This window comes from Nicotiana tabacum, chromosome 19 (genome assembly GCF_000715075.1).
Source record: "Nicotiana tabacum cultivar K326 chromosome 19, ASM71507v2, whole genome shotgun sequence".
NCBI classification, from domain to species: Eukaryota; Viridiplantae; Streptophyta; class Magnoliopsida; order Solanales; family Solanaceae; genus Nicotiana; species Nicotiana tabacum.
In genome coordinates, this window is record NC_134098.1 from 69,089,386 (window position 1) to 69,107,508 (window position 18,123).

Consider the following 18,123-nt stretch of genomic DNA (forward strand, 5'->3'; position numbering starts at 1 on the left):
GCCCAACAGTAATAGGGACGTCGACAACTAACTTCGACATGCCCGAACAAATGTACATGTTCAAAACATGCCCTAACAAATGTACATGTTCAAACATGCTGGACTTGGGCCTGAGTTCCTTAAGAACTCAACAGGCCCAAACAAATGTACATGTTCAAAAAAAGAGAGAAGGTCATTAGATACATATTTTGTATTTTCAATCATGCATGAAACACATAAGTAAATAATTGGAGCAAAATATATAACAAGCTATCAGTACTCAAATACTATGAGAACTTATGCCAATGTGGTAGATATATATAGTAGATAATTTACATTGAAAATCTTTTATTATCATTAAATACTAAACCCAAAGAGAATAATAAGCGTCAATGAATTAAGGGCTAAGGAGATAATTTCACTAAAGATCGATGCCCCCGTTGAATCTCCCGATACTTCAAAGTTCCCAAGGGTCTCAAGGCCCGGAGAAATGCTTGTGTCGGGGAGAGCAGCCCAACCTAGAGTTAATCCCTACTCCCAAATACCCCTAACCACTAACACATCATTTTTCTCTATAGGTTTAAGTGCCAATAAGGCTCTTTCAACGTAAACTAACTACCATAACACACCCTACCATAAAAGTATACTTCCCCCTTGGCAGAATAAGGACACAGATACAATTTCACTTTTTATAACTATATTTCTAATACTAAGTGAATGAAACACACATTAAACAAGTCTGAAGGTCAAGGTTCCAAACATACATAGAGTCAGGAACTCCATAATGTTAATGCTAAAGAGCCAAACACTTGGGGTCACATTTAAGGATACATAAAGGGCACACAATTTAGACATGCAGCTTGAGGATTCATAGACCTTATCATTGATCATAGAAGAACATGTACTTAGGCTAATGGCATCGCTTGAATCACTTGAGATCATTAACACAGATTCAGATAATGGTACAAGTAGGCTATTATGCTCAACCGAATAACAGTAAAAAATCTCCTCTGCACTAGGTCCAATCCAAAACTACAAAAGGGAACACAAAGTCCGAATATAGTACTAAAAAAATGTGACGCCATCAAGGATAAACAAAGTTCATTCCAAGACTTCAACACAGACAGGGACTTCAATTGAGATTATGACTTCATAAGATCAAATAAGTCCCAAATGTTGAAGAAAGGTTGATAGTATCATTAGGGATGGTTAAAGAGAGGGAGATATCACACTTAACAAACTCAAATCAGCTACACAGGATTAGTGGGAGAGTTAAACATGGTGGAGTCATATTCAGTCTATTAACATGGCACAACTATAGTCTGGTTCATAGAAAATAGACGGATCATGACAGACCTTACTGATGTTCAAGGGAGAAACCATCTCAACAGGGTTGTCTACAAGATGACAATTAGGTATAAATGTAAAACACTCATAATGAGGATTGAGAGAATACTTAGGGTTCCATTAACATTCATGGAAGCATTTTTTATACTCAGATTCCATAAATCTTAACTTAGTGAGGCAGGGTTATCCTATGCATTTCATATATATATATATATATATATATATATATATATATATATATATATATATATATATATATATCCTAGCTAAACCATCTAACAATATCCCAAATTTAGAATGATAAGACTAAAGAACATGGCATGTTAAACATGAAGACCGTAATAACAACAATAAGTATGGTATAATAGAACTCAAAGGATATGGCATGCTGAATAAGGAAAATCTAAGTAAGATTGCAAAATTTTAGAAGGATGCTCCAGATTATACATGATGACTACAATAGGGCAGAACTCAGGAGAACATAATATGATGAGTTATTAAGGCTTATAACAAAACATTCAGTAGAGCAGATCATAGGATATAGCATGGTGATAGAAAATTACAACATAGCAATTAGTGAAACAAACTCAAAAAGGCAACATAAAGACCATGGGAGTTGCAACAAGATATTAACAAAATTCACAATGCCACATGATGATTATAAGAGCTGCAATAATATTAACAAAGCTCAAAATGTAACAAAATATTAACAAAACTCAGAATATAATATGAAGGTTATAATAGAACATTGGAGCAAGGTCTAAGGTTTTAGGCAAATGTAAGAAATCAGCAAGTTAATCAGCTCAAACAAATACATAAAGGAAGTTACTAAGACTATACAACTACTTAGTTAACATTAAGAAGATATAACAGCCTATCATAGGTCATCATAACGAACAAAATAAATAATTAAAGGCTAAGTAAACACGATAGACTAAATAGTTAACCAAGAGAATAATAACATGTTTGGGATTTTAAACGAAATAATTAAAGAGAGGGTGGAGGTATACTGACCTCCTATTGAGCAGCAAACCAAACAAGATTTTAGCTCAGCCGTCTGAGGACCAAAGTCTCAAACTCTTGAGCTGGAAAAGAACTCGGAAATAAGAGAGAATAGAATTAATTAGAAAAAAAAGACTAGGCTTCTAAATCGTTAATTCCTATAAGATTTTTTGATTTATGTAGGCTAGATAGGCCTGGTTGGTGATTGTAGGTGAGAGCAATTAAGGCTCTATTTTAGTGTCATTTAATGGCTTAGGGTTTCAGATTCAAACTAAGATAATGGAAGATGACAGATGTTAGACGATGTGAGCAAGATTGGGGAAACTCTTAGGAGACAGAGAGAGAAATGATGAAGCTTTTACCTGAGAGAGAAAGATTGCCCGTTGAGAACAAAATCCACAGGATAAAGGCCCAATGTCTATAGGTCTTTGTGATTGACCTCTGGACCAAGAATAATGATAATGATAATGTAAAATGGCCATGCATGCCACCAATTTTGACAAAGCACAAAGAATCCTGAGGATTTGACCTTGCACCGATTAGTCTAGGGTTTCGAATTAGGAATTCAAAACCTAATTGGTAAGAAAAAACGAAATAAAACCTCAAACTTCATAGCCTAGGGACGAGGTAAATTGATTTTGCCAGTTGGATTTGAGAACAAAACGAAAATGGTACTTCAATTTTACTGTCCATATTTTGGTGTTTCAGATTCGAAGAACAAAAAAGAAAGTCAACGGGATTTGTGGATGAGGAAGTAAGGAAGGACGATTTGATCAGTGATTTTACGACCTTGCACTGATTTGTGCAAGGTTTATTGATTGATGTTCATGGATGACTTGAGAGAGGAGAAAATAAAAGGGGAAATAAAGGGCGGCTGTTTGGGGAAAATGAATTAGGGTTAGGGAGTGAGGTTTGGCCGTCTCTGATTTAAGAGTGAGAGACGAGATCTAGGCCGTTGGATCTGATAATCAATGACCCTGATAATTCGGTCACTTAAAGGTTTTAAAAGATTTAAAAATAAAAATATAAGAGCCGTTAGATCTTCTATTTTCAACGACTGAGATCAAATCGAATAGGATGTTTAAAATTAAAGGAGAAACAGAGATAAAACGAGGTCCATTGATTTGTAGGATGGACGACCCAAATTGATTGTGTTTCTTTTTTGAGTGATAGAGATGAGTGACATGGAATGCTCTGATTGGTTTTCATGGAGTGGCAAAGATTGCCAACTTGGAATGAAGGAATTTTTGGACTGGGTCAGCTGGCGATTGGGCCTATGTGTTGGGCTAATTTGTATTTCAAAAATAGCCAATTTGTGTCTTATTGGAGATTTGTAATTGTAGACTTTTGGTCTTCTAACCCCTTTTAAAATTGATTTAAATAAACTTAATTAATTTCTAATAAAATATAATAAAATTATAATTATCAAATATACTATTAATTATTGTAATTATTTGTAAAATACTTTATCTTCCAAATTATGACACTAACCTCAAATTACTAATATAATGACCTATTTAACTGAAATTGAGAAATGATTCGCTAAAATAATTATAAAATCTACGTGGTGTATTTTATTTTAATAATCTAAAAATGATAAGTATATTTGTAATTACATAATACTGATACTAAGCGATTAATTTCAAAACTAATACTTAATTAATTTGTAGAAATAGGTATTTATTGATAGAAAATACTTTCAAAATATTTATTGTAAATTGTTAAGTATAAGTAAATTAATTTTAAAAGAGAGGATCAAAATTGACCGTCAACAGGGGTCACTAACCAAGGCTCTAAGAGGTTCTAAGTTTTGAATCCATCTGTCATTATATAGGTTGATTCTATCCCCCTTATGCACTATCCATCTATTAGCTTTCCTACACACTTTTCACCCATTCCTAATGCTAGTCCAAGTTCTAGAGGCAATGTGCATGTTGTGGAGATTGCTAGTGCAGTGCTCGTGAAATAACACCCTGGCCCAAAAGGGCATTAAGGTTGTTATACATCCTCGCTGGCAGTGTTCCTAAGGCTAGCTTTATGCACACCAAGGCCCCATGCATCTCTAGGCTTTGTAATGATGTCCCACTTGATTAGGTGCATTTTCTTCTTAACGGCAGTAATACCCCAGATGAAATTTCTTTGAATCCTATCAGTTTGGTTGCACTCCTAGGCAGGTAACTTAATGTACTGTATAACATGACTAGAGATATATCCCAAAAAGGACTTGGATAAGGTAGTTCTCCCAGCCATGTTCATAAAGTTAATTTTCCAGCCAGCTAGTTTAGCTTACATACTATTAATGATGCACTGGAAGTCCCTATCAATTGACCTCTTATGAAAGATTGAAAAACCTAAATATTTACCAAAAGAAGTGCTAGCCTTAATGTCCAATGTCCTAACTAAGCTATATATTATAACATGTTGGCAGTTTGTGAAGAAGACAACTTTGGACTTTAGGGTATTGACCCATTAGCCAGATTGATAGTTGAAATAATGTAGTGTGTCTATGATGGTGACACAGTTTTTGGTGTTTGCCCTAGCAAACAGGGTTAGGTTATCAACAAAGAATAGGTGGGAGATTTTTGGCCCATTGTGGCTAATTTATATACGGAACCAGCTACCATTGTGCACTTGGGCCTCAATGCTCCTAAAAAGTCTTTCCATCCACATAATGAAAATGTAAGGGGACATAGGAACCCATTGTCTGATACCCCTATTAGGATGAAAGAATTCAGTCCTACCCCCATTCACTAGGACAAAGATAGAGCTTGTAGAGATGCAAGACATGATTAATTTGGTCATATTGTGGGGGAAACCAAAGGACATCAATGTCTCTAATAAAGGACCATTCTAACCTGTCAAAAGGCTTTTCTAAGTGAATTTTGAGGATCATGTTAGTATTTTTCTCTTTCATCTTAGTGAAATAACTGATGTATTCCTGCACAATAATGACATTATGACTGGCCCTCCTACTGGACAAGAAACTGACCTGACTTGGGCTAATGATGGTAGGGAGGACATGCTTGATTCTGTTGACAATTATTTTGGTAATCAGTTTGTATATAGTGTTGCATAGCCCAATAGGTCTGAAATTCTTAAGGATTGTGGCATTAGCACACTTAGGGATCAGACAAAATAGGTTGTGTTTACTTCAAGCTTCATTTCTAGGGTATGGAAAGTCTGATTATAGAAATGGGTGATCTTGTTCTCTAGGATATTCCAGTATCTTTGGTAGAAGAGGGGGTGGAGACCATCAGGACCAGGGATATTTGTAGGTTCGAAAGAGAACATAGCCACCTTGATCTTACTACTCCTTAGTAGAGCATTCAGAGTAGATTGCTCTCTAGTGGACAGGGTATGAGCACCATAGGTTGTGCTCTGCCAGGGTATGGATGAGACTTGGTGTTCAGTAGTGAAAAGATTGGGCACCTATCTAGTCTTTCTAGAATTAGTTGACTCCTATTCCTGTATCCTCAAATTAGTTCAAGTATATTTGCTTTACTTAAAACCCAAGTTAATTAGCTTGCAGTGGTTCAGACAGTGCCAGAACAGGTCAGCTCTTTGCGTATCTCTGGCCCTTAGTACTTCATTGATAAAAAGGTTAACCTCCCCCAATACATAATTAAGTCAACTTGCTGAGAAATGACGGCAATAATTCGTAGGTTTCAATGCAAGAAAACCCAACCCCTTTTTCATTTTCCAGAACAGAATCTCAAGTTGCTGAAAATGCATGCATTATATATTCACCGCTTTATATTTAATGTTTGTTTAGAGGTATCATTGATCCTATAACATACCTGTGGTTTGCTGTCCTATATATTATTGTCAACTACCAAGATACCATTCTGTTAAACATTTACTATAGTTTTACGTAAAATATTCATATATTATTGCTACCTATTTTTTTTAATAATTTTTCCTTTTTAGCCCCTTCATGAATTAAAAGCCACCTTCATTATTTAATTTTCCTTTTGATTATAGAACACGCTCAAACGATAAATATTCCATTTGATATTGAACTATGTCTGGGTTATATTTCATAGTCTTCAATTTCATACAGATTATAAATTTGCAATATAGCTTTCGAAAGATATGCAAAGAGTCAATAGGTGACATTCACCCTCTTCAATTGGTGTCCTTTTTTTTTTTTTGGGGGGGGGGGGGGGATATAATATAACTTTCGAGAATAACTTCTCATGTTAATTAGTGCCTTTAAAAAGTTAGTGTAAGATGCACTTGTTTTTCGAACTTAATTAATAGTCAAGTTTACTGGATTGATTTTGTTGATTTAGCTGAATATAAGTTTTCTCCTTTAATTTAGTTGTCAGATTCCTTTGGGTATAAGGTGGAAGACAGTAAACTATAGGAGAAACAAATTCTTTGACTTTCCTTGTGCGTTGTACTGCTATCATCAGGCATAGTTAGAATTTAAAGCTAATGAGTTCAGATTTTAATCTTTTTAAGTTGCTAGATTCCGAATTAATATTTTGTGCGTTTTTAATGAATTTCTTTTAAACAAAAAGAAGATTTGGACCAAAGTTACTTGGTTCCACCGAAATGCTCCGCCTCACGCTAAATCAAATTATACACATTGGTCAAGGAATTTTTAAATAGTAATTTTCTGTGTTTTGAGACGAAAAGTTTTCAATCTCAAACTATCAGTATTTTTCATATATTTATGTTCAAATATTATAGTCAAACTGACTAATTTCGAGAATTATTAAGTCATGAAACTTTTGATACAGCGAATTATTACGGTTTGCCCTAGTAACTTGTTTAATGCGACTCATTTCATTTGACTATACATTTTTCTGAAGTATGTGTCTGATACAGCTGACCAAACCTGTACAGTGTGACAGACTGACAGTAAGGAATCTGAATATCCAGTTTTCCTCTTTCACCCCACCCCCGCCTCTCTCTTCCTTCTAGTTTTCTCTACGTCCCCTCCACCTTTTTGGTATCTCTATATATATTGGCGAATTTCTGCAGTCTTCTTAGCGCTCTCACATTTGTTCCCTTCCCTTAAAACCATTCCCACACCCAAATTTTAAGGAGCTATTCTCTTTGTACTTGAATCTTCTTCTGTCCTATTTGGATTCTTTTTCACTGTCCCCTGCATCATGTAAATCTGCTGTTGTCTTATTTGTTTCTTATCTGCTAAATTTTATTTGGTGTCTCATTTCCTCGTGCATTGTGTTCTTTTGAAGTTTCCCCAGAAATATTTCGACTGATAGTGCCAATTAGAAAATGGTGTATTTTGCTACTACAATGGCTTTTTATAGACTTGCTGCCATTCCCTAGTCCTTTAACTGTACAGCTCTACCATTGTCACTTTTTCCCCACAACAGAAATATCATCAAATTCGTTAATTATACAAGTCCAACGACTTCTCTAACTTAAATAAAAGGTAAACGAGAAAGGCAAGAAAGAGTCTTGATTTGAGTGGTTAAATTGTTACCTGCTCAAATGGAGGAGTCATTTGTGCCTTTTCGTGGAATCAAGAATGATCTGCAGGGACGTCTGGTGTGCTACAAGCAAGATTGGACCAGTGGAATCAAAGCTGGCTTCAGGTACACCACACTCACTTCTTGTACTATCCAAGAACAAATTTTTACAACATTCTTGATTCTCCTAAAGCTTAATGTCTTGAGTTGACTAATTGATAAAATCTTAAAAAATAGTTTTTCATGTTGGTTGAGCGAATTGATTGTTGTCTCCTTATATAGTTTTGGGTAATTCTTAGATAAATTTTAAGGTTAAGTTAGAACGAGTCCCATTTTCTTCACATGATACCAAGCTAAACCCATCCTTATTTTTGGTTTAACAAATGTTGGGCCTCTATATCGTGTTGTCCATGCTCTAAATGTCCAATGCTGGGTATAGGGCGGAGCTAGAGTATGAGTTACGGATACGGAGTAACCTAGCAACTTTTGCTTAGACTATACTATTGTTTAATAAAATCAATTAAGTATGTATAAATATTTAATTTCGAACCTAGCAAGTAAAACAAGTTGTGGGTTAGTGGCAAATTCGGAACCCAAACTCCTCGCTCCGCCCTGGCTAGGCATAAGAGGGGTGATAAGTGTCTCACATTAGTTAAGTTAGGTCCGAGGGTCCATTTTATTTGCATTAAACTCTTGTTATATGTTGATGGGGTTTAGCTTAGCTGAACAAGAAAGCTGCTGGTTTTCAGGATCTTGGCACCCACCACATACATATTCTTTGCCTCGGCAATTCCAGTGATTTCATTTGGCGAGCAGCTGGAGAGAAACACTGGTATGTTATTACAAGACTAGTGCAATTTGTTCTACAAATGCTTTTAAGTACTTAGACCTGCAGTTTAAAATTCTTTTCTGTTTCGTTCATCAATTTGAAAATTGATATTCAAAAGTCAACATTTGCAGATGGAACGCTAACTGCAGTTCAAACATTAGCATCAACTGCAATTTGTGGAATTATACACTCCATCATTGGTGGTCACCCTTTGTTGATTTTAGGAGTTGCAGAACCTACGGTCATAATGTACACATTCATGTTCAACTTTGCTAAACAACGACGTGAACTCGGTCCTGGTCTCTTTCTAGCTTGGACTGGTTGGTAAGTACACATTGTCTAAACATGAATAACCAGTTAGTCTAATCAACACGCTAATATCATTTTGATTTTCCAGGGTATGCGTCTGGACTGCAATTTTACTCTTCTTATTGGCAATATTAGGAGCTTGCTCCATTATTAACAGGTTTACCCGTTTGGCTGGTGAACTATTTGGCATGCTTATTGCAATGCTCTTCATGCAACAAGCTATCAAAGTAAGCGAAATAGTAGTACTATTTAATCAACTACCCTCCTTATTATCCAATCAGGAGGGCATTTTGAATTACTTGGAAAAAAAATAGCACTAAAGCGTGTTGCCTCGACTACTCCTTTCTGGTTATCGTGCTATTGTTTAGCTAAATGCAATCACAAAAAATAATTTTCTGTTCTGTTTTTACATTTATATATTAGGGCCTGGTAGAAGAGTTTCGTATTCCGGAAAGAACCAATCCTCGTTTAACAGAGTTCATGCCTTCGTGGAGATTTACTAATGGAATGTTTGCCTTGGTTCTCTCCTTTGGTCTACTGCTAACTGCTTTGAAAAGTCGAAAAGCAAGGTCATGGCGATATGGAGCAGGTAATTCATCATGCTGATTCTGTTTATGAGCAACGATTTTTCGTCATATTCACTAAACTCTGAACTCTGTCACTGATATTTGGTTCCCAATCGACAACTTTAGACTTGGATGACTTAACATTTTGTCTTCCGTTTTTGCAGGTTGGCTTCGTAGTCTTATTGCAGACTACGGTGTGCCACTTATGGTTGTGGTCTGGACAGCAGTTTCCTACATACCATCTGAAAGTGTTCCTCAAGGAATTCCAAGACGTCTCGTCAGCCCAAATCCATGGTCACCTGGTGCTTTTGAGAATTGGACTGTTATCAAGGCAAATGCTTTTTCCTTACTGATTTTTAATTCATCTCTAACTACCTTCTGTTTAATTATCCGCCTTATGGACGACTAATTGTGATATTCTGGTCATCTGCAGGACATGCTAAAAGTGCCAGTTCTCTACATACTTGGTGCTTTCATTCCTGCAACAATGATTGCGGTGCTTTACTATTTTGACCACAGTGTGGCGTCTCAACTGGCGCAGCAGAAAGAATTCAATCTTAGAAAGCCACCTTCTTTCCATTATGACTTGCTTCTTTTAGGGTTCTTGGTATGCAAAAATTCATTTTGCTACACATAGCTTTGGTTTCCACATTTTGCTTCACCTTCCACATATATGTTTCCTTTAACATATCTCTTGATGTTTTAACTGTGGGATTCTTGGTTGTAGACACTAATGTGCGGCCTTGTTGGTATCCCTCCATCAAACGGTGTGATCCCACAGTCCCCAATGCATACAAAAAGTTTGGCTACTCTTAAACACCAGGTAAATTCCAGCTTAGTGAAACTACTTCACATCCGTTCTTCAGTTTCCAGTCCTCTAATGTATATTTAGCAGCAGCAAGGCAACAACTTAAACTGTTATATCTCCTTTTCTGTTAATTGATGCACAAACTAAGATAACCTTGTTGTGCAGTTGCTTCGCAACAGACTTGTTGCCACGGCTCGCAAAAGTATGCAGAAAAACTCAAGCCTGGGACAATTATATGGGAATATGCAGGAAGCTTATCAACAGATGCAAACTCCTCTGATCTACCAAGAGCCATCAGCTAGAGTATGTGACATGCCTCTTCACCGATTTATGGAGCTTAAAGTTTTTCTATCTATAACCATTACTACCTACTTGAATTTACCAAGTATTTCCATTGTAGCTCATACAACAACTTGATTTCTTTATTTTAGCAGGGTCTGAAGGAGTTAAAAGAATCAACAATTCAGTTAGCGTCAAGCATGGGAAACATTGATGCTCCAGTGGATGAAACAGTTTTCGACGTTGAGAAGGAAATTGATGATTTGTTGCCAGTTGAAGTGAAAGAACAGCGCGTCAGTAACTTGCTTCAAGCCACTATGGTAGGGGGATGTGTTGCTGCAATGCCAGTGCTCAGAATGATTCCAACCTCAGTGCTATGGGGATATTTCGCTTACATGGCCATTGAAAGTTTGCCGGGCAATCAATTTTGGGAGAGAATATTACTGCTATTCACTGCACCAAGCAGAAGATACAAGTAGTTCACTCTTTCTAAAAATGCCTTTAAATTTATCTTTTTAAATTGTTTTTCCAAGGAATTTCCTTAACAAAATGATGAATCTTGCTTGCAGGGTTCTAGAGGATTATCATGCCACTTTTGTAGAGACTGTGCCTTTCAAGAGCATAGTGACATTTACAATATTCCAAACACTATATTTGCTTGCTTGCTTTGGAATTACATGGGTTCCAATCGCGGGGCTCCTTTTCCCTCTTTTGATCATGCTTTTGGTTCCTGTGAGACAATACATATTGCCTAAGTTTTTCAAAGGGGCACACCTTCAAGATTTAGATGCAGCAGATTATGAAGAGTCACCAGCTGTACCATTCAATATTCCTACGGTAAATCCTACTCTTCTGTAATCTAATATTCGATTGCAATTACATGAATTTTAGGACTTGAGGACTAATGTCAAAGCACGCAGGAGGGTGAATTTGGCTCAAGACCTTCCTACGCAGGAAGTGGCGAAATTTTAGATGAGATCATTACTAGAAGCAGGGGTGAAGTCAAACGCATTAACAGTCCGAAGATCACAAGTTCAACAGCAACTCCAATAAGAGATTCCAAGCTCCTTCAAAGCCCACGCGTTCCAGAAAAAGCATACAGTCCACAGATTAGCAAACTGAGAAGTCCCCTTTCTGGCGGAAGAGGGCCTTTTAGTCCTAGGAATGGAGAACCAAAGCCATCCAATTTGGGCATGAGTCCTCGGACATCAGCTTCTAACGACTAAGAGACAATTGACTTCCTATCATTAAGCTAGTTGATATGCCTAAAGCTTTGTATTTCCATTTGTTTGTCTCCCTTTCCTGCATTTTAAGCGATGCATTTGGAAATGTACCTGTAACATTAGCCGAGTATTGATGTCTTAGAATGATAATAGTTGGGAAGTGTTTGTTTGTTCATATATTTTGGAGATAATATTAATAATAGCAGCTAAAGTGTATTTATCCATATTTACTTGTACAGCTTTGCACAAGTCTTTTTTCAACTCATCTTAGTCGCTGACCTGAAAGTGGAGTACTCAGCCTATAGAAAATATAACACTACAACAGTACTCTATTGTTTAAAGTTGATTAATTGCATATAACATATCAATCAACTACATCTAAATCCAGATTAACACTGTCAAGTATATCGGTGTGGATTAAGTTTTGAATGGTCAAAAGTTTGTTTCTAGATTGATCAGCATTGTGTCCAGGAGCTTCTTTCAGATAAAAGTTTCAATTTTTATGAATCGACAAAAAGTCAACAGTCGAATGATTTGTGATAGGAGGGGTGACTTGAATATAGCCAAGCATAGAGAAATGAAAAGAAAAAAAGGTGATTATCAGATAAGAAGTCATTATGAATGCTGGAAGAAAAGCAGAGGTCAAAATTGAATTTGAGAAAGCATGCATATGGAATTAGTGAAGGGACAACGAGAAGTGAGGGAAAGAATGTGAAAGCAAAGGGGGAAGTTTGTGGGTTTCATGGCATTTGACTTAAATAAGTGGAAAACATAGCAGATCACTGACTAATGATTTCAGGATCTCTGTTCTTTTTATTTTTGGCCTATCTGAGGGAATAATGGTAAGAGTTGAAAAGTGAAGATTGAAAACGACCAATCTAAAGGCATCAAACTCAGGTGACAATTCATTTCACGTATTCATATGGTCGGTTATGACATGAGGCCCATGACTACGTGATTTAATTAGAGCCCCTCTAGCTAGTCGTGTCTTGCGAAATACTAGCTAGTGACACCAATGGCAGAGACAAAATTTTCATCAAGGTGTTTCAATATAATGTCTACTCTATATAAATAAGAATTATGACCTTTATTATACTGATTTTTCGACAAAGAAGATTCAGATGAACCCGTTCCCCCTCTAGCTCCGTCCCTGAGTGACTCCATTGATTTATGAAAGTAATCACAAGCACTACTCTACTGCTTGGTACGATGCAACTGTAGTATGTAGACGTAGTATTTTAAACAAAACAACTTCAGATTAAATACGACTGCGTAGATAAGAATAATTAACTGATTATTGTATATTACTTATTTTATTTACTAGGTCACATATTTACTTTTGCTTTAGACAATATACTTCAATCTATATATATTTACGGCAAAAAGAATTGATATCGAATCTCCGAAATATATTTGCTGTCAATATTCTAGTCAAGAGTTTTGAAGAATTAAAGCTTCATAAACATTTCAGTCTTTTCAGATAGGAAACTTGTCATTTCAATTAATGCCCCTCTAATGTTATGAGGAAGTCGGGACCTCAGATACGAAATGAAACCATCTTTTTTTCAAAGTCATACAGTCACACTGTTGAAGCTGTAGCAACGAACAGAACCATTTTTGTACTTATTACTGTTATTTTTGTGGGTTTTGATTTATGACGCACCTAAGCAGAGGCGGAGCCAGTATTTTAAGGTTGTGGGTTCTGATCTTGTCACCGAATCCTAACTCGTTTTAGTTACTCGGTTCGCAATTAAATATTTTTACATATTTAATAATTTTTTCAATACAAATACAAAGTTTAAGCGAAAGCCAGTGGGTTCGACCGAACCCGTAGTTGTGACACTACCTCCGCCCTTGCACCTTGATGGGAAGCGTGCCAGCCTAATAGAAGGGAAAAATATTTAAAAGAGAAAAGCAATAAATTGCACAAGACAAGATTTATGTGGTTCAACAATTTTTGTCTACTCCACGGCCACACAAAGAATAACTCTTTATTAATTAAAAAAGAAGAAGAAGTTGAAGGATGATTTCAACTGAAGAAGGGGATGCTTATTTTATAGGCAGAGGAATCAACTGAAATCTTCAACAAGATATGAACATGCGGCATGACGGTATCGCAATTATAAACGAATTTAATGCATTCACAACCTTTCTTTCTTTATCTTTTTCACATATTTTTTTTTCTCTTTCTTTGACTTTTCCACTTTTGTTTTGTCTTCTCTCTTTTCTTTCTTTTACAAACAACAACAAGGTTTGCTCCTATCAGTTTTTTCCTAAAACCTATCTTACATCAAGAAAGAAACTAAAAAAAAAAATGATTTGCTATTCTCTGGTGGCGCCTTCACATTATCAGTCTTGAAGACTAACTGAGGCAGTGCATAACCTCAATTTGTCAACACCGATAAGTTTGGTCAATATATCTGACGGGTTCTTTGATTCTGGTATCTGCAGGGAAAGAGTTTCTTCACTTATCAACTCTCGGATATGATGATACCTCAGTTGGATGTGCTTTGATCTTGCATGAAATACTGGATTCTTGGCAAGATGAATTGCACTCTGGCTATCGCTGAAAAGCTTACAATTGTCCTGCTCTTTACCTAGCTCTTTAAGAAAATTCTTAAGCCAAATCATCTCTTTTTCAGCTTCTAAGATTGCCATGTACTCTGCTTCAGTGGTAGATAGAGCAAAAACTTTTCTGAAGTCTGGACATCCAGCTAACAACAGTACCATCTAAGGTGAACACGTAGCCTGTGGTACTTTTTCGACTATCCAGATCGCCGCCTAAATTTACATCAGCAAAACCTTGTAAGATAATATTGCTCTTTTTAAAACTAAGTGACATACCTGAGGTGCCTTTGAGATATCACAATATCCATTTTACACCTTCCCAATGCTCCTTTCTTGGATCTGACATGTATCTACTAATAACTCCAACTGCATGGGCTATGTCTGGTCTAGTGCAAACTATAACATACATCAAACTTTCTACTGCTGAAGCATATGGAACTTTGGACATGTACTTCCTTTTTTTCATCTGTCTTTGGTGATTGGTCGTTTGACAGATTAAGATGTCTTACGAGTGGAGTGTTTCTGGTCTTTGCACCAGGAAGACTGAACTTGCTTAGTACCTTATGAATGTACTTTTCTTGAGACAACTTTAAGGTTCCTTCTGACTTGTTTCTGCTAATCCTCATCCTAAACATTTGCTTAGCTAGTCCTAAGTTTTTATTTCAAACTCCTACGCCAGTTGTTGCTTAACCTTGTTGATCTCATTTATGCTAGATCATACAATTAGCATATCATCAACGTACAATAGTAAAATGATATAAGATTCATCAAAGATTTTTGATATAACAGCAATGGTCCATCTCACATCGTGTGAAACTATTATTATGCATGAATCTATCAAATTTCTTATACCATTGTCGGGGAGCTTGTTTCAACCCATACAAATTCTTCTTCAACTTACACACAAGGTTTTCTTTACCAGAAACTTGAAAACCTTCAGGTTGTTTCATGTAAATGTCTTCTTCAAGGTCACCATGCAAGAAAGCAGTTTTAACATCTAGCTGCTCCAAATGTAAATTTTTTGCACCTACGATATTTAGCATCAACCTGATAGTAATTAATTTGACCACAGGAGAGAAGATCTCGGTGTAGTCAATTCCTTCTTTCTGCTAAAAGCCTTTTACTACTAATCGTGCTTTGTATCTTTTCTTACCAACATGCTCTTCCTTGACCCTGTACACCCACTTGTTTTGCAATGCCTTCTTTCCTTTTGGTAACTCTGTAAGTATCTATGTTTTATTCCTTTGAAGAGAATTCATCTCTTCTTTCATGGCTAGCTTCCACTTATAAGAGTTTATCACCTGCATTGCTTCAACAAAATGTTCTGGTTCTCCAGCATCAGTCAAAAGTAAGTAGTGGTAAGAGAGAGTTAACCTATCTGGAGCATTCGTGACTCTTTTAGATCTCCTTAATGTAGGTTTAGGAGTAACTAATCCCGAATTTGATTCAAGTCCTTACTCTAGATTTGATTCTATATTTGATTCTATCTCTGATTCTGATCCAGATTCAGTTTCTGGTTCTGCATCTTTAATTTCAGAATCAGTTGTAATCTCTTTAGCCACTTCATTTTCTGAGATTTCTTCTAACTCAACTGTTTTAGATGTTTGTTTGTTGGTTCTACTCCAAACTTGTCCTTGTACATCACATTTTCATTGAATATTACATTCTTGTGTCTTAAGATCTTTCTATTCTGATCATCCCAAAATCGATAACCAAAATTATCCTCCCCATAGCCAATAAAGAGATATTTTTTGGCTTTAGGATCAAGCTTGTCTCTATCATTAGAGTTTACATGCACATAAGTAACACAACCAAAGATTTTAAGATGTGAGAGAGTTACCTTCTTTCCTATCCATAGCTCCTCAGGAATTTCAAAATTCAGCGGTACAAAGGGTCCCTTGTTTATGAGGTAAGCTGCTATGTGAACTGCCTCGGCCCAAAAATATTTTGGCAACCCAGAATGTATTCTCATACTTTTGGCTCATTCATTCAGGATTCTGTTCATCCTCTCAGCAACGCTATTTTGTTCCGGTGTTCTAGGAACTGTCTTGATCATTCTGATCCCCTTCTCCAAGCAGAATGCTTTGAACTATCATACTCTCCTCCATTGTCAGACTTCAGATATTTTAACTTTAGGCTTGTCTGATTTTCAATTTCCGCTTTCCATCTTTTAAAGGTAACAAAAATATCAGATTTATTTTTCAGAAAATAAACTCATACCTTTCTTGTGGAATCATCAATGAAGGTGACATAATAGCTTGAGCCTCCCAGAGAAGTTATGGGAGCCGGTCCCCACACATCTGTATGCACTATTTCCAGCTTCTCTTTCTTTGGCGTCCTTCCCGCCTTTGAGAAACTAACTCTCTTTTGTTTTCCGTAAATGCAATCTTTGCACAAACCTAATTCAACATGCTTTAGGTTAGGCAGCTTTTCTTTGGATGCCAACAACTTCATTCCCTTCTCACTCTTATGCCCGAGCCTCCGGTGCCACAATGTTTGTGTCACGACCATGATCAACTGTTGTTATAGTATCTCTCTGTATTGCGGTTGCATACAATGTTCTCTTCTTGAAGCCTCGTGCCACAACCAAATTTCCTTTGGTTATCTTCCATGATCCGTTACCGAATGTTGTTATATATCCTTCACTGTCAATCTAACCCATAGATATAAGATTTTAAGATTTTTCTTGAGGCGAGGAACATGTCAGACATTTTTCAATTTCCATAGCGTGCTTGGTGATGTCTTTATATGGACTTCACCTTTCCCGACAATATCCAGAGGTTCGCCGTCTGCTAGACAAACCTTCTCGAATTTTCCAGCAATACAATTATGCAATAATTCTTTGCATGCGGTAGAGTGAAAGAATGCACCTGAGTCTAGAATCCAAGATTCGATTTGACTGTCTATATGATAAATTAGTACATCACCGACTTGTTCAGCAATTGCATTTGCTGAATTATCATCCTTGTATTAATCGTTCTTCTTCTTCTTCTTCTTCTTCTTCTTCTTCTTCTTCTTCTTCTTCTTCTTCTTCTTCTTCTTTGTCTTTCTACACTGACTATTGTAGTGACCCTTTTTATCGCAATTCCAACACGTAATGTCTTTGTGATTTTTGGATTGCCCTCTTCTCCTTGACTTTATTCTGCCACGACCATGATTTTGTCCTCTTTGGCTTCTTCTCCCCCTGATCTCGGTATTCAAAGCAGATCCTGGGGAATCACTTGATTCTTTCCGGCGTATATCTTCGCTTAGAATCAAGTCTTTAATATCATCCAATTTGAGTTTGGTACTTCCCGATGAACTGCTAAATGCAGCTACAGTTGCAGACCAACTCTCCGGTAGAGATGATAGTAGAATCAATGCCCTGACTTCGTCATCACATGTTATATTAACAGAACTCAATTGAGTTAATATTATCTTAAAATTATTGATATGTTCCATGACAGATCCACAGTCTGTCATCTTTAAGTTGAACAATCGATGCATCATATAGACTTTATTTGAAGCAGATGGCTTCTCATACATATTTGATAACGCTCCTTTATTAGACCTCCAGTGGTCTTCTCGTTAATGATGTTAAACGCTATATTTCGTGTTAGCGTCAAACGAATCACACCAAGAGCTTGGCGATCTAATAGATCCCAATCCGCTTTGGCCATATTCTCTATCTGTATTTTTTGGTACAAATAATCCTCTATCTGTATTTTTCAGAATTCAAAATCTTTGCCATTGAACTTGTCAATCTTAATCTTCCCTTCTTCCGATGCCA

The 18,123-nt window shown here is 36.5% G+C and overlaps 1 protein-coding gene across 2 annotated transcripts; it reads left to right on the forward strand.

Annotated features, from left to right (window-relative positions):
* The first annotated feature begins 7,079 nt into the window (after window positions 1-7,079).
* LOC107761935 (boron transporter 1-like) lies at window positions 7,080-12,010 on the forward strand. Of its 2 annotated transcripts, none has more exons than XM_016580231.2 (12): window positions 7,080-7,898; window positions 8,522-8,604; window positions 8,733-8,925; window positions 8,999-9,137; window positions 9,334-9,499; window positions 9,641-9,807; window positions 9,910-10,083; window positions 10,204-10,299; window positions 10,450-10,587; window positions 10,716-11,038; window positions 11,133-11,400; window positions 11,484-12,010. In XM_016580231.2, exons 1-12 carry the CDS (start codon window positions 7,795-7,797, stop codon window positions 11,787-11,789), a joined length of 2,157 nt encoding a protein of 718 aa, XP_016435717.2. In that variant the 5' UTR covers window positions 7,080-7,794; the 3' UTR covers window positions 11,790-12,010. The 2 variants fall into 2 exon arrangements, with proteins under 2 accessions (XP_016435717.2, XP_016435719.2); XM_016580233.2 differs by having other exon boundaries at window positions 10,719-11,038.
* Window positions 12,011-18,123: the final 6,113 nt, after the last annotated feature.

What these genes read in the sequence shown, in the direction of transcription:
- LOC107761935 (XM_016580231.2), top strand. Translation starts at nt 7,795, where the DNA reads ATGGAGGAGTCATTTGTGCCTTTTCGTGGAATCAAGAATGATCTGCAG. An exon ending in AGAATTGGACTGTTATCAAG is followed by an intron (nt 9,808 to 9,909) that starts GCAAATGCTTTT and finishes GGTCATCTGCAG; the next exon opens with GACATGCTAAAAGTGCCAGT. An exon ending in TACCATTCAATATTCCTACG is followed by an intron (nt 11,401 to 11,483) that starts GTAAATCCTACT and finishes CAAAGCACGCAG; the next exon opens with GAGGGTGAATTTGGCTCAAG.